This window comes from Podarcis muralis, chromosome 7 (assembly GCF_964188315.1).
Source record: "Podarcis muralis chromosome 7, rPodMur119.hap1.1, whole genome shotgun sequence".
In the NCBI taxonomy this organism is placed as follows: domain Eukaryota; kingdom Metazoa; phylum Chordata; class Lepidosauria; order Squamata; family Lacertidae; genus Podarcis; species Podarcis muralis.
The window spans coordinates 28,564,301-28,579,931 of record NC_135661.1 but is presented as its reverse complement, the minus strand read 5'-3'; the positions used below and the strand labels follow the sequence as shown (position 1 = coordinate 28,579,931).

General features: G+C 46.6%; 1 protein-coding gene across 7 annotated transcripts in view; it reads right to left on the bottom strand.

Annotated features, from left to right (window-relative positions):
- The window catches only part of CHD5 (chromodomain helicase DNA binding protein 5), a 61,263-nt gene that overhangs the window by 4,054 nt on the left and 41,578 nt on the right, over window positions 1-15,631 (bottom strand). For 4 of the 7 annotated variants that reach the window (XM_077931452.1, XM_077931453.1, XM_077931455.1 and 1 more), the window contains 11 exons: window positions 15,219-15,363; window positions 14,038-14,197; window positions 13,161-13,240; window positions 12,654-12,783; window positions 11,974-12,072; window positions 10,121-10,255; window positions 9,026-9,134; window positions 7,278-7,410; window positions 6,072-6,267; window positions 3,803-3,966; window positions 2,953-3,067 (listed from right to left, as the gene is read on the bottom strand). In XM_077931452.1, the coding sequence (XP_077787578.1) occupies window positions 2,953-3,067; window positions 3,803-3,966; window positions 6,072-6,267; window positions 7,278-7,410; window positions 9,026-9,134; window positions 10,121-10,255; window positions 11,974-12,072; window positions 12,654-12,783; window positions 13,161-13,240; window positions 14,038-14,197; window positions 15,219-15,363 (1,466 nt within the window). Of the gene's footprint in view, window positions 1-106; window positions 367-2,761; window positions 2,813-2,952; window positions 3,068-3,802; window positions 3,967-6,071; window positions 6,268-7,277; window positions 7,411-9,025; window positions 9,135-10,120; window positions 10,256-11,973; window positions 12,073-12,653; window positions 12,784-13,160; window positions 13,241-14,037; window positions 14,198-15,218; window positions 15,364-15,631 lie in introns of those variants that run through there. The other 3 variants (XM_077931457.1, XM_077931456.1, XM_077931454.1) reach the window with 3 other exon arrangements.

Here is a 15,631-nt window from a genome sequence, read left to right as displayed (position 1 = left end):
TTTTTAAAAGCTGGGAAGCCATTATGGACCACAAGATTTCAAACTCTGTTAAGGAGATGCCTGGTCTAGGAGCATCTGAAGTGAAGGAGATGAGCTGAGGACAGGGCTACTGATGGCTATGTTCTGGCTCCATAGTTGTGAGGCAACAATGCTTCTGAATGCTAGTTACTGGAAACCACATGAGGGGAGAGGGCTTTTGTGATCAGATCCTGCTTGCTGGTTTCCTTTTGGGGCATCTGCTTGGTCACTATGAGAACAGGATGCTAGACTAGATGGACCTGATCCAGCGGGATCTTCTTACATTCTTGTGAAACAAGTGAGGACCCGGAAGGTTGCTTCCCCAAACTCTTCACTGGAAGTCTGGACCTAAAGATAGAAGCAACACCTGTGCTGTCATCAATGAGAGTCCACTTAAGAGGCAGGCAGTAGCTGCCATGTGGAGGCCATTGGAAGCCGTGTGGGGAAACTGGGTTTCTGCCCAATCCTGAAGACTCTCAGCAGCAGCAAACTGGGCTGAGGGTGACATTCCTCTTATATTCCAGGCAGCACCTTAGGAAGAACCTCTTTCTGGCCAGTTTCCTGGTGTCACAGAGTGGTTCTTGTGATAAACAACAGAACTGGGCCCAATGGTGGATGGACCATCTGCCAGTTCCTTTCCTTAAAATTTGAAAAAGGGTAATTATTCATAGAGTTTTAGGACTGAAGAGTTGGAAGGTACCCCAAGGGTCATCTAGTCCAACCCCCTGCCATGCACCCAGGGCCAACAACATCTGTTGAGTTCTTAAAAAGCATTGGGGGGGGGGGACACCTACAGAATGCATCACAATTTAAGGTTGAATTATAGCACCAAAGACTTCTGAGTGCTAGTCATGGAATAAGAGAAAAGGTCCTCTTGTGGATCAGGAATTGAGCAGGGAGTAAGAATAAATGGACAGTGAAAATATTGAATGAAAATGGATTGCATTAGGTTAAATGGCTTGCCAAAAATGTGTATATTAAGAAATACTGCAGAAAATGTGTATATTAGGTAAAATGCATGAGGACTTTTTAAGACTGGAAAAATTTAGAAACTGAAATAATCTGAAATCGACAGATTCATTGGTCCTTGCTCTTGAGTATTTTCACAACAAATATACACCAGCAACACAGCATACTTGAATGTCACAGCTCCCCAAATAAATAAACTCAGGAATTGTGGTTTGCTAAGGATGCTGACAATTCCCCATTTGAGATCCACTGTTTGTTAAATAACTTCATCTTCCTGAGGAGAAGCAAAAGCTCTTTGATTAGTCTGATGTGCAGATTCTCTTTCTTGGCCAAAGCTACCTTACCAGGTTGTCATGAGGATTAAGATGAATAGCCCCAAGTAAACCACCATTTTGAGTCCCGGGATTCAAATCTAATCCATTTAATTTTTTCACCCCCAAAATTTCTCTATGAAGATTCTCAGAAGAAAGCCAGCTCCTCTAGTGATCTATTCATTTTAGAGAGAGCAGAATGTAGTGTTGTTAAAGTGTCAGAATAGCACTTGGGATGCCCTGGATTCAAATCATCACTCAGCCACCTGAGCTTAACCTACCTGCGGGGCTGTTTGTGAGGACAAGTGCGGGGGGGGGGAATAAATAGTTAAGCCCCCTTCTCAGGTTCATTGCAAGAGGTGAAGTTTAACAGAGAAATAAAGAAGGGATATGAACTTAATAGAAAGAAATAAGACTAGAGAAAGAAAACATTTTAAAAGCTACTGAGGCTTTAAAAGGCAAGGCTGTTAAAATAGGGTGATGATTAAAAGGTGGGGGCAACTCTCAGTAAAGGCCATTTTGCAGTGCAGGTGTCAGGATCCAGAGAGCTCTTAGGAGAGACAGGTCCAGTGGGCTGGAAGAGGTGAGGTCTGAGACTCAGGATATCTGGGCAAGTGACCTCAGAGTTTCAATCCATGCAAATAATGGAAGGGAGCAAGATTGGGAGACGGGCAGTTCCGCAAGAGGGAAAAGAGGGGGGTGCTTAAGAGTTCCGAAGAAGAGAGACTTTCAGCAGGTGCATCCCCTAGTCAGCTATTCCTGCATGCTCTCCCTGCTGAAATCTCTCCCCACCCCAACTCTTAAAGGAGAAGCACTGACCTATTTTGCATCTGCCCACCCAGGTACTGTTGCTGATCAAGGTCCCTAAGGTTGGCTCTCCCACCCCACCTCATTTTAACATAATTTTAATTAATACCAAGAAAGAGTGCTGCACTGATTAATCAGGTAGAGGGGGAGTTAGAATGTATTGGCTGGTGGAAGATGGCTATAGTTGATTGGTCAAAATGTTTTTAAAATTATTATTTTTATTGAATTGTGATTTTATTTTTGTACTTACCAGGAAAAGTACATGTTGAGCACATGCTTTTTTTAAAAAAAAAAAAATCCTTTTAACAGAGGAATGCCTTTTGTTTCAGGTGCCTTTTGACTCCCTACAAATTCAACTGGCTAAGCAAAATTAATGGATTGTTGTGCTGTAGAACCTTTTGCATGTTTACTCCGAAGACTTGCTGTGTGAACCGGGGATTGCGCCATAGAAAGCACCCTTAGAATTACGGCGTAAAGCTCAGGGGATCAAATCAACGAAGGTTTTGTCCGTCAGGTGACAACGCAAACCCCAAAGGTTGCAAGTTGGCCACCTGCAGGAAGACTAAGCTGGTCACAGCAGTGCCGGCCACCCCCACCCTGCCCAAAGACAGAATGACAGAACACGGTTTATGGGAGAGTAATAAGCGTGGCCTTACCTCTCGTAGCAATGAGAACTGCAGAGGAAACTCTCGCAAACGGCTAAATATCTATTGATAAGAGAGAAAACAGCTGGCTTGCCCAATGCCCTTTTGTTTTTTGACTCATGGCCCCCACTTTAAAATTTGTACTCTTAAGAGAAGAAAGAGAGAGAAAAGAGAGGGGGCAGCTGCAAGGAACCTCAACTCACCCGTCACGTAAGGTCCCAGGGGCATCTGACTGTAGTTGACAATCCCACCTGGTCCTGGACCACGGAAGTTTGGGCCAAAGTTGTTGCTGTAGATCTGGGAGGAGCCAAAAGAGGCCTGGAGAGGGAGGAGATGGGGAAGAGCATTTATTTGAAAACACAAACCAACCCCATCCCCAAAGGCTCTGGGTGGATAACATTTAGAAACAAAGAAACCATCAATATTACAATGATTTTTTTAAAAAAAATGCTGGCGATTGATGCTGTGTACAAAATAACTTTAGCAAAAGAACAAGCCTCTGCCCCACGGAATTTATAATCTCAATTTCAAATGGGGTGGAGTTGCAAGTAAGGGAAGATGAGAAATAGGCTTGAATTTGAACTGCTACAGGGTCAGCTGAATTGCAATTGCATCCCCAACAGATATATGGTTTGGAATAATAATAATATAATAATAATAATTTATTATTTATACCCCGCCCATCTGGCTGGGCTTCCCCAGCCACTCAAAATATTCCAAATATTCCCCAGCCACTCAAAATATTCCAAAATTCCAACAAAATATTAAAATACAATAATGCATCAAACATTAAAAGCTTCCCTAAACAGGGTTGCCTTCAGATGCCTTCCAAAAGTCTGGTAGTTGTTGTTCTCTTTGACATCTGGAATGCAATTGTATCCCAAATGGATAAATGGTTTGTCTCATTTCTTTACCACTGCACACAGAACATCTGGCCACACAAAAAACCAAAGCCCTGCCCACCCCCCATTAGTGGGGAAAGGCTTTCCAGAGAAAACAGGAGCTCATTCTGGATATGCTGATGCACCAATGCCTTTTAACGCTGCCTCTAACCTGCTGGATGCTGGGGTCGCTCCCCCGGTTTGTCAGCCGGCTCAGGATGCTTCTCTCGGACATCTGGAGGCGAGCGGCCACAGGTGGGATGCGGGAAAGCATGGAGGGCAACCGAGTCACATCGGCTTTCATATCGCTCAGCAGCTCTTCCAGCTGGTTTAGGACTGCAAGACAGTTGGGCACCTGTGAGCCCCAGAAACCTGTACCCAACCCATCTGGCAACACCGCAGATTTTTCCTTCTGTGTAACTTAGGCTGCCATTTCTTACATTTTATTTTAGTATGTGCCATCATAGGAAACCTATTAGGTGTGGGTGCATCTGACAGAGCACAGTGCAGCCCATGAAAACCTATCCCATGATAAAATTGTTAGTGTTTTTTAATGCAACAGCATTTATAAAAAATTAAAATAAAATAAATCATTTATTGTTTTCCTGATCTAGACAGAAAAGTGAGCCTGGTGGGCTGATTATGGGATCAGATTCTGAGAGAGAATTGTAACCAATGGGATGCCCAAAAAGCTATGAAATGCAAGTCGATGGCACAGAATTGTAAAGTTGGAAGGTACCCCCCAATCTAGTCCAAACCCCTGCAATGCAGGAATCATAGCTCAAGAATCCCTGAAAAACGGCCATCCAACCTCTGTTGAAAAATCTCCAATGAAGGGGAGTCCACCACCTTCTGAGGAGCTGCATTCCACCGTCGAGCAGCTTTTGCCGTCAGAAAGTTCTTCCTAATGTCTAATCGGAATCTCCTTTCTTGCAATTTGAGTCCATTGGTTCAGGTCCTGCACTCTGGGGCAGGAGGAAGCAAGCTTGCTCCATCTTCCGTGGGACAGCCCTTCTGATATTTGAAGATGGATTCATATCCCCTTTTCTGGGCTAAACATCTCCAACTCCCAATCCCCGTGAGGCCTGGTTTCCATCTTGGCTGCCCTCTCTGCAGAGAGAGATGAGTCATATACCCTTTGGGGGTGTTCTTACTGTGCAAACTCTCCCCTCCTTCCCACACCCACAACACGCACAGAGTTATATTTACTGATTGCAGACATTTAAATTCCAGTTGTTGTTGCTGCTGCTGCTGCTGTTGTTGATCCGAGTAGTTCATTTTGCCAGTGCTCCCCCAGCACAGCTGATAGTGTGAGTTCAGGTTCCCTTAGAACCTGAAAAAGCTCTTTCCTCTCTTAGCCACTGTGGAGGTGACACTCCGCCTGTGCTGAGGCAAACCTCGCACCATGCATGCAACAGTGTGCCAAGGAGCATTGTGCCCACGCTCCCTGACCTTTTGCCTTCTTGGCTAGCAAACAGGGTTTTCCCCTGATCATTTGTCCTCTCACAGATTTGGTTACTAGACATAACGCTTGGCTGCAGCATGACTGGGGATGCAGACGTAATCAAGGATCAGGGAAAACATTTTAGGGAAACACCTGCTAACACGTGTATGTGCTTAGATGGAACTACGTCATGTTCAGAGTGGTTTCACTACTGTTTCCAATTGTTGACTTCTGCTAATAAAAGGAGCCTCTACAGAACTACGGGACTACAGAACTCTACGGGACGCGGGTGGCGCTGTGGGTTAAACCACAGAGCCTAGGGCTTGCCGATCAGAAGGTCGGCGGTTTGAATCCCCGCGACAGGGTGAGCTCCCGTTGCTCGGTCCCAGCTCCTGCCAACCTAGCAGTTTGAAAGCACATCAAGTGCAAGTAGATAAATAGGTACCGCTCCAGCAGGAAGGTAAATGGCATTTCCGTGCACTGCTCTGGTTTGCCAAAAGCGGCTTAGTTATGCTGGCCACATGACCCGGAAGCTGTATGCCAGCTCCCTCGGCCAATAAAGCGAGATGAGAGCTGCATCCCCAGAGTCAGCCACGACTGGACCTAATGGTCAGGGGTCCCTTTACCTTTTTACTACAGAACTAGCCGGCAGCCTGCTTGGAGCATGCTTGCCAGCATGCTTCTGCATAGCTCACCTGCCTTCAACCTCCTGTCGTCCTCGTTATTCCTACAGCCAGTGGCGTAGCGTGGGTTGTCAGCACCCGGGGCAAGGCAAGTAATTTGTGCCCCCTAACCCATGGATTTTAGTAGGGGCAGAGAGCTGTGAGTGCGAGCACGCCCCCCCCCAGATGTTGTGCCCAGTGCGGCCAGCCCCCCTGCACCCCCACGCTACGCCACTGCCTACAGCCACCACTCTCCCAACTGGCATGGGAGAAGCAGACGAGGTGGAGGGAGATAAGGGAGCAGGGAAAGTGGTCCCTTTTCGGGAAAGACCCACCTTTATGAAGGACGGCGTTGGCGGGCTTGTTCCCCGCAAGGGACTCTTTGGAGAGGTGCTGGTGGCTCTCAGCAAGGCACTCCACTTCAGCCAAGCGGGCGTTCAAGGCCATGGCTGGGTGATTGGGGTCCTGGGTCATGTTGAGGTACGCTGCCCGGCGGAGCTGCTCCTCAATCACCAGCGCCTGCTCCAGCAACTGCAAAGAGGATACGGGGAGCACGTTCCATCAACCTTGCAGAATCCTCCAAGATGCAGAGGTGGCCTCATATACAGATAGCAGCAGAATGGGCGAAACATGGACCAGGAGAACATAAGCAGAGCCCGCTGGATCAGGCCAGTGGCCCATCTAGTCCAGCATCCTGTTCTCACAGTGACCAAGCAGGTTCCCTAATGGAAAACCCACAAGCAGGAGCCCAAAGAGTACTCTTGTTTCCTGCAACTGCCATTGAGAAGCATTGCTGCTACTGTGGAGGCAGAGAATAGACATCATGCCTAGTCGCCATTGATAGCCTTATCCTTTCAATATCCCATTACACAGGGGGATGCACATCAAGACAGCCTGCAGAGATTTAAAACACCCATTTAAATTGTCTCTGTTTGCATCAGGAGCGATGACATCTGGGGACCCTTCAGGCTATGTTACATCCTCAATTGAATCATTCTGGCCAGGGCTGATGGGAATTGGGAGTCCAGTAACATTTGCGGGGCTGCAAATGCTCCCCACTCCTGATTTACATCAGTCCACCCCAGGCCCACTTGGCCCAAGCCTCCTATTCCAAAGGGGGCCTCGGTCAGCATATTCACAATTGCCAGGGAAGCATTTTTAAATGTAAATACTTAAAATAATCCTTTTCCCTATGTATTTTTTAAAAGTACTATTGTATATCTATATTTTCCATTTTGTCTTTATATGTAGATACGGTTCAAGCCTTGAAATAAAATTATTTGTCAGCATAACTTTTGTGAAAATTATTTATATACTTACTTAATTATAAGACTTCAGTTATCCCCAGGGTAAAAAAAGTGGGGGCACATTATCTACCTGGCCTGGGCCTCTGCCTGGCTCTGCAAGGCCCTGGTCCACCCTGAAAGGTACATTGCCTCTGTCCATGGAAGCTCGTCTTTGCTACTGCTGCTGAGACCTGGTGATAGGTTTTATCCTCTGCAAATGTGGTCGCTCTCAAACGGGTATTTCTGGAAACCCACCTTGAACCGCCGTGCCAGGAACTTGTTCTTCATCTCCAAGTAGTTACCCTTGTGGATCTCCGACTTGAAGGGCTCGTTCAGGATGACATAATGCGGGTCGTTCTGGATGTCTTGCCAGCGGGCGTAGCCGTGACTTAGGCAGCAGAGAGGAGAGGCGTTAAGGGAACAACAGAACCATCTGGCATCTGAAAAATCTCCTTTCATTCATTCATTCCTACCTTTTCCCCTGACAGAGACTCAAGGTGGCTTACAGATAAAATAGAAACGGGGGGTGGGGGGGTGGGTTAATTTAAAAAACAATCAAACATTAATAGAATATACAACTATAGATAATAACAATAAAAACATCACAGTACCATCCCTTTCCTTAAAAGTAGTCAGTTCCCAAAAGCCTATTGGAAAAAGAAAGTCTTCACCTGTTAACAGAAGGACAGCACGGTGGGAGCCAGGCTTTTTAGGAAGAGAGCCTGGGAACAGCCAACGAAAAGAAAGATGTAGAAGGGAGCTCTCAGTTTCTACTTTTCCCAGTCTTAAATTTGGTTTGCCCTATTTCCACTTCAGCTTGGGCAATTTTCATAGAAGATTATCCCAGAGAATCTTCATGCACATTCCTCCTAACGGAGTGCGTTTTTGCATGTTCACTGATATTTCATTTATTTCAAATAAATTGATTGTAAAAAAACCCAAAAAAACCCCACGTTAGGGCAGTTTACCAAAAAGATAAAGCAATAAAATGACCACTAAAAAAATTTAACAACAATAATTTCATTTTTTTAAAAAAGTTACAATAACAATAGACTAATGAAAACAGATTAAAACTTGCATCACCTTTCTAAATTTCAAGGCAGACTTGCCTAAAACAAAAATGATTTTAGCAGTCACTGAGAAGAATAGAGTGAAGGTGTCTGCCTGATCTCAATAGGCAGGGGGTTCCAAAGTGTAGGTGCCACCACACTAAACAATCGATTTCTTACAAATATGGAATGGGTATTATGAGGGCCAGATCTGCTGAGAAAAAACTGTGGTTCTGCATGAACTTGCCCCTGTGATGTGCCTTTTTTGTATGCATTTGTTTTCATCACAAAATCCAGTAATAATAAGGATTTGTATGCTGCCCATCTGGCTCAGTCCCCAGTGCCATCTCCTGGTAGGGCTGCGTAGGACCCTTCCCATCAGAGTAGACAACATTGAGCTAGATGGACCAATGGTCTGACTCAGATTGGGCAGCTGCCTAGGTTATTATATCTCTGTGTATGCAGCTTGGCCGAATAAGCATGTGAACTGCCCTTTGGATTTCACACTTCTCCCTGTTTTGAGTCCTCAGCTCAAGAAACATACCAAAATGCACATTTCAGGATTAAGTACCTTTGGAAATGCGCACACAAGATAAAATAGGGAGCTGAATACGAATCTGCGGGCATTTTTAAAACAAAACATAATAATAAGCCCACATTAATGCAGAAACATGGTGGCACCAACTTATATGTGCAAAATGAACATGGGCCAGGAACAGGGAAGGGCCATAGCTCAGTGGGGTAGAGCATCTGCCTCGCATGCAGAAGGTTCCAGGTTTGATTCCCGACAGCGCCTCCAGGTTGCGCTAGGAGCGACCTCTGCCTAAAACCCTGCTACCAGTCAGTTTAGGCAATACTGAGCAATATGGAGCAATGGTCTAACTCAGCAGGAGGCAGCTGAAGGAAACCACTGCCGCATCCAGCCCTGACTTCCCATAACCACGCCAAGGATACGTGACGATTCCTGCCAGGAGCCAGTAATCGTGCCTCCGGTGCCAGATGTCGTAAATCTTCCCCGAGGAGACAGCCGCCCTCTCCTCGTTCTGCCACAGCGTGTGCAGTTCTGTAAAGCGAGAGCGGAGAGATGCTGCGTTTCAGGCGCCACACCAGCTGCGGACTGGAATGTCAAGAGGAGGTTTAATAATGCTTGGCATTTCCACAGCCCTTGTGGGTAGGAAGCCTTGCACAAACTCTCGAAGGGAGGCCGCTGTTATTAGCTCCACAGGGAGCCCAGTGACAGCAGGCTGCCCAGGAGTCCAGGAAACCAAGCCAAGAAATTCTTGCGGTTCCTGCATTGCATGGGGGTTGGGCTAGATGGGCCTTAAGGGTCCCTTCCCTACATTTCTATGTGGGTTGCCAGGGCTCTGCCTTACCTCTGATCCTGTGTTATGGCTCTGTGTGAATTCATCATTACTATTATTATTACCAATATTATTGATATTAATATTGAACAGTTATTTATATAGCGCCATCAATGTACACGGCTCTGTACGTAATTGAAGTAAGAAATTCTACCCCACAGGGCATGCAATCTAAGAGAACAAACCACAAACAGTAAAAATCTGTAGTTTGAAATGCACAATTCCCAATGCATAGCAGAATTAGGTACACTTAGAGGAGGTTGCCTGTCGCATCTCTGCATAACTTACTGCTCTGTCCTTCCCTCCTCCTCCCAGTTAGAGGGTAATTCTGCCATTTCTCTGCATCATGTGCAGAATTATCTGCCCTCAGAGGAAGCTACCTGCTGTGTGTCTGCCCAGCTTGCTGCCCTAGCTTTGCATCCTTCCTCTCAGCCTCTGCTTGGGGCAGGTAATGCATCATATGCAACTGGATCAGAATTGTCCCTCCTTCTGAGGAGACTGCTGCTCGCCGTGTCTCTGTATAAGTCACTGCTCTGAGCTTCCCAACTTCCAACCAAAAATATGGAGCTGAGATGGAAACAATGAAGCATGCCTCCAATCTTAACCAATAAAGGAACAGAGCTTGAGCCACCAGGGTCTCACAGGGGGAGGCTGGCTTTCCAGGAGGTTGGGGCCTGCTCGCGTGTACCTGTGAAGCCCCCGTCAGCGATGTTGAACATGAATCGGATCCCACTCTTGTCGTCCTTCTTCCCATCCTCCTCCTCCTCCTTTTCTCCATTCTGCTGAGCCTCTGACAGCTCCTTTTCTTCTGCCTTGGCATCATCTGCTTAGCAAAACACAGGGGCACCCCATCACAAGAACACAAACATAAGAACATACTAAGGGCCTGATGGGTCATGCCAATGGCCCATCCTGTCCAGCATTCCCTTCTCACAGTGGACAACCAGGGGCGGATTCATTTTTATAAATGCCGAATTAGGTTAAGGTGGGGTTAATTACGGTAACTTTTTTTTTGTTCTGTTTTGTTTTCTGCGTGGGTACTCCTCCTCTTCTTCTTCTTCTTCTTCTTTGTGTCTTACTCTGCACACTTGTCATTATGTATGTTTTATTTTTTAATAAAGAAAAGCATTAAAAGAGGGTGAATTGGAGGGGGGTGGCTTAACAATGCAGACCAAATGAAATCCTTAGGGAAACCAGAGTCTTGCAGGGGTTCAATATAATGATGGCTAGTTGCTGCTAAATTAATAATATCCCGAGTAAAGTGGATGGAATCCATCAAGTCTGCCTGTCCTAACACTGGCTCTATGCAGGGTAATCGCTCATTGCTAATCAAAAGTGACTCATTAATTGCTGGGGCCCAAGAACAGTAGCCAACCAGATGCCCATGAATGGAAACCGCAAGCAGCAGCTGAGCACAAGAGCCCCCACCCACACACTGGTTTCCAGCAACTGGGATTCAGAAACAGACAGTGGAGGCAGAGCATAGCCATGATGGCTGGTTCCCATTGATTGCCTTATTCTCCCCAATGAATTTGACCAGCCCTCTTCAAAAGCCATCCAAGCTGGCAGCCTTCAAGTGTGTGATGGAGCAGGTTTTCCAGAGCAGGGGTGCCAAGTTGAATAAAACATTGTGAGTCCTGCATTGCATAATCGATCACATGACGCAGTGCACACACAACATTTGAATGGGTAGGCCCAACAACTTTGTGGGAACCCGTCTCCCTAAAATATTTTATAGTGGGGACTGAAGCCCCCACGGCCCCTAGAAGTTGGCTCCTATGCTCCAGAGTGAGCTTGGCATTCAAGCCATGCCCAGCTGGAAGAAGATGCCCTGACTTTTATCCTGGCAAACCTCATCTAGGGGCCCCAAGTGCCACTGAGACCTCTGCCTGCCCACGTTGCAGTTGTAATGGTGGGATATTTAAGAAACCCTTCAGAACACTTGCGCAGGACAGAAAGCAAATCAATCCTGAGAAATCAAGGATTTCTCAGTCCAGTATATCTGAAGGAGCGTCTCCACCCCCATCGTTCTACCCGGACACTGAGGTCCAGCGCCGAGAGCCTTCTGGCGCTTCCCTCACCTGTGAGAAGCCAAGTTACAGGGAACCAGGCTTCTCGGTAGTGGCGCCCGCCCTGTGGAACGCCCTCCCACCAGATGTCAAAGAGAACAACTACCAGACTTTTAGAAGACATCTGAAGGCAGCCCTGCTTAGGGAAGCTTTTAATGTTTGATGCATTACTGTATTTTAATATTTTGTTGGAAGCCACCCAGAGTGGCTGGGGAAGCCCAGCCAGATGGGCGGGGTATAAATATATTATTATTATTATTATTATTATTATTATTATTATTATTATTATTGATTTTGGAGGAACTTGAGCAAGTTGTTGGCCCTAAAGAAGCGGGTGGGGAGAAGCCCGAGCAGGATCTGCAGTAGCAGCCAAAGGGACAGCCCTTTTGACGCTTGATATGAGAAACAAAAGAAAAGTTATATTTGCTTATGACTATGTATGCTGAGCTGGGTAAAAGAGGGGGCTTCTTACCTGACTTGGATTCTTTACTGCTTCCTTTACAGGGGCTGGCATTTGATTCTGACTTTGCGGCTGGCTTTTCATTCTCCTGGGAGGCCTCATCTGCAGGAGCTGGGCAGGGTGGGGGGGTAGGCAGGGAGGAAGGGAAGGAAGCAAAGCCTCGCATCAGCCAACAAGGAGATGAACACAGCTTTCCATCAGGCAGCTTTGCATAAGAAATTGGCACCTGGGGCAGTGGGGATAATATGGCCCTCTTTGGGGCCTCGTTCCAAATATAATAATAGCCTCATCTTCTGCTTTTAAAACCATGCAAGTTGTTGGCCATCACTGCCTCCAGTGGAAGTGAGTTCCATAGGTTAGCTATGTGCTGTGTGGTCATATAATATAGCCCCTCATCCTATGCATGTGCACACTATGGTGCGAGGCAGCTTTATTTACACTACTTTTTATTGCACCCTATTATGCACACTTATATAATTCTACGTGCTTTCTTTCTTAGTGCTGGTCATTGACAATAAAGATTTGCTTTGAACCCACGTTCCTCACACTGGCTCACTACTCCAGGTGCAAAATGACATCAAGCGAACTAGAGCAGGGTCCGGTTTGATGGGTCGTTCTGAGGTACCGGTCAACCCCCAAAAGCCATTGCTCTTGCACTGTCACCTCCCCACGGCATCTCATCAGCCCCACACCTTTTGCTGGCTGCTCGGGGACAGGCTCCGCCCTCTCTCCCTCTTCGATGCTCTCTTCGACTGGTTTTGCTTGTCCCACCACAACTTCCTCCTTCTCGTCCTTCTCCGTTTTCTCTCTGTTCACCGGCACCTGAACATAAAGCAGAGTTTCCATCACCCCAGGCTCTTTCCATTATGAATTTGTCTGATCCTGATGGGGGCTGTTGGAAGGTAGACTGGGGTCTGTGGGTCAGTGCCCTATTCACCCTAGTGGATCAGCCCCACTGCTCTTTCTACCCTTCTTTTTTCTTCTTTGTTATTATTAGTAGTATTTTCTTGATGCCAACCCATATATTTTCCCAGTTTATTCTGGGTTATCCCTTTCTGGGTGAAATTCAATATTATTATTATTTTAACTAACCTGCTGCCAACAACCCATCTGCAACATCTCAATGTCCCACTTGCAACACTTAAGTCCCTATCTGTGCCCCAAGGATGCCCCTCCTAACTCAAGGGATGTCCTCTTACCTGGCTCTCCCGTGGCTTTTTTGCCCTCTGCTCCGGTGGATCTTTTTCCTGGGGGATCCCTGGCTGTGGGTCCGCTTTGTCTGAAACAAGAGACGAAGCCCGCAAATGAAATGCCAGCAGCTTGGCAAAATCCTGCACACAAATCCGCTTTCTGGGCTTTTGCATGGAAATTATTAAGGCTGGCGGTTCTGTTTCTACAGCTATTAGCCATCATTGTATCAGGAGTGGCCCTCCAGGTTGTGCTGGACTTCATCTCCCATCAGCCCCTGCAAGCACAGCCAATGGCCAAGGGTGATAGGCATTGTAGCAGGGCTGCCATATGCCTGGATTTTCCCGGACATTACCAGGATTCTAAAGGTGAAATTGACATCCTGGATCTTAGGCAAGTCAATTGAAAAATCACTCAACAACTTTGAGGTTTGTCTAAAAAAAAAAAACCTGAAAGAAAAGTTCAACAACATTCGGGTTGTACTGGTTTTTACAACCCTAATTGTAGTCCCGTAGCATCTGGAGGATCAAAGTTTCCCCACCCCCCAATTTGCATTACAGTGGTACCTCGGGTTAAGTACTTAATTCGTTCCGGAGGTCCATTCTTAACCTGAAACTGTTCTTAACCAGAAGCACCACTTTAGCTAATGGGGCCTCCTGCTGCTGCCGCACCGCCGGAGCACGATTTCTGTTCTCATCCTGCAGCAAAGTTCTTAACCCAAGGTACTATTTCTGGGTTAGCGGAGTCTGTAACCTGAAGCGTATGTAACCCAAGGTACCACTGTATATCAATCCAGCAGCTGCCTGATGTTGAGTCTAGCCCAGCCTTTTCTACACATGGGTTGGCAGTGGCTTTCCAGGGTTCCAGGTGGGGATGTTTCAGCCATACCTGGTTGCAACGTGGGCCCCACCTGCCCATGAGCTGGGCTGGCTGGGACAGGCGTGTTTGGGTCCGAAGAGAGAACCTCCCCTCCCTTTTTGCTCTCCAGGCCTTCCGGGATGAGGTCAGGAGTGCTGTATTTCCCGTTGACAGGTTCGAACTCTTGAACCTGGATCAAGGAATGGGCAGGGTGGGGGGAGGGAAGGTGCAAGGAACATGGGATTAGACCCACACACACAATCCATTTATTTCTTAAAGTTTAAAGAACACCGTTTCTTACAGAGTACAAGAAGCAGATTCAGAAACGAAAGGTTATGAATAAAATGAAATTATATTCAGGTTAATGACGTCATCACCCAGACAATGATATTATGTTAGGGTTGCCATATTTCAAAACGTGAAAATCTGCACATAGAAGTTGTTGAACTTTTTTTTTTTTTTTGCAAAGTTGTTGACATATCCCAGACATATGGCAGCCCTAATTTAGGTTGATGATGTCATCATACAGGCAATGATATTCAGGTTAATGATGTCATCATACAGGCAATGATATTCAGGTTAATGATGTCATCATCAGAGCAATGATGACTCAGAACTCAAACACAAAAATGAAGGTCATTTCACACTAACTCCCCCCCCCCAAAAAAACCCTAAAACAGGAAAGAGCAAAACACCTTGCTGATTAAACAGAGGGTAAAAACCATTCCTGCAGTGCTATATCAGTTAAATTAATCTCACTTTCTGCAACCTAATGCCCTCCTGACATTTGGGGCCACAGTTCCCATCAGCTATGAAAGCAACATTGGGTAACATGTAGAAGTCAACTCGGAAGAAGAAGAAGGAGTTTGGATTTGATATCCCGCTTTATCACTACCCGAAGGAGTCTCAAAGCGGCTAACATTCTCCTTTCCCTTCCTCCCCCACAACAAACACTCTGTGAGGTGAGTGGGGCTGAGAGACTTCAAAGAAGTGTGACTGGCCCAAGGTCACCCAGCAGCTGCACGTGGAGGAGCGGAGACGCGAACCCGGTTCACCAGATTACGAGTCTACCGCTCTTAACCACAACACCACACTGGCTCTCGGACCCAACTAAAGCCATATATACAGTCTTACAATGACTTTTCCATCAACTCACTGAGCTCTCAGGAGCAAGCCTAGCAGGAAATAATTCAAGGGAAGAGTTGACCTACCTTCTTCCTTACTAGCGACATCACGCCAATTCGAGTCAGCACATGCTGCCGGGACAATCCCTCGCGGGGGACTCCATCAGCGAAGGTCTCTGCCCCGTCTGCTCCAGGTTCGCACAAGTGCCTCATGAACAGGGAGACATAGGCCCTGAGGAGGAAACAAACAGGAGGGAGGGAGACGCCAGGGCAAATGGCTTCCATTGTCTTAAGTCAAAATAGATGCAAATGTCCCAACCCTTAAATTAGACAGCTTGAGCTAAGCAGGGATAGATCTCTGTGTGGAAAGACTCAGCTTAGATCCAGTAATTAAACCAACACCCCGTGTCTTCTACCCAGAGTTCCAGGTGGTGGATCCTAGAATCCTAGCAAAAGCACAAAGCAGATCCCGCAAGTCTGCTTTGGTCTAGAAAAGGCTG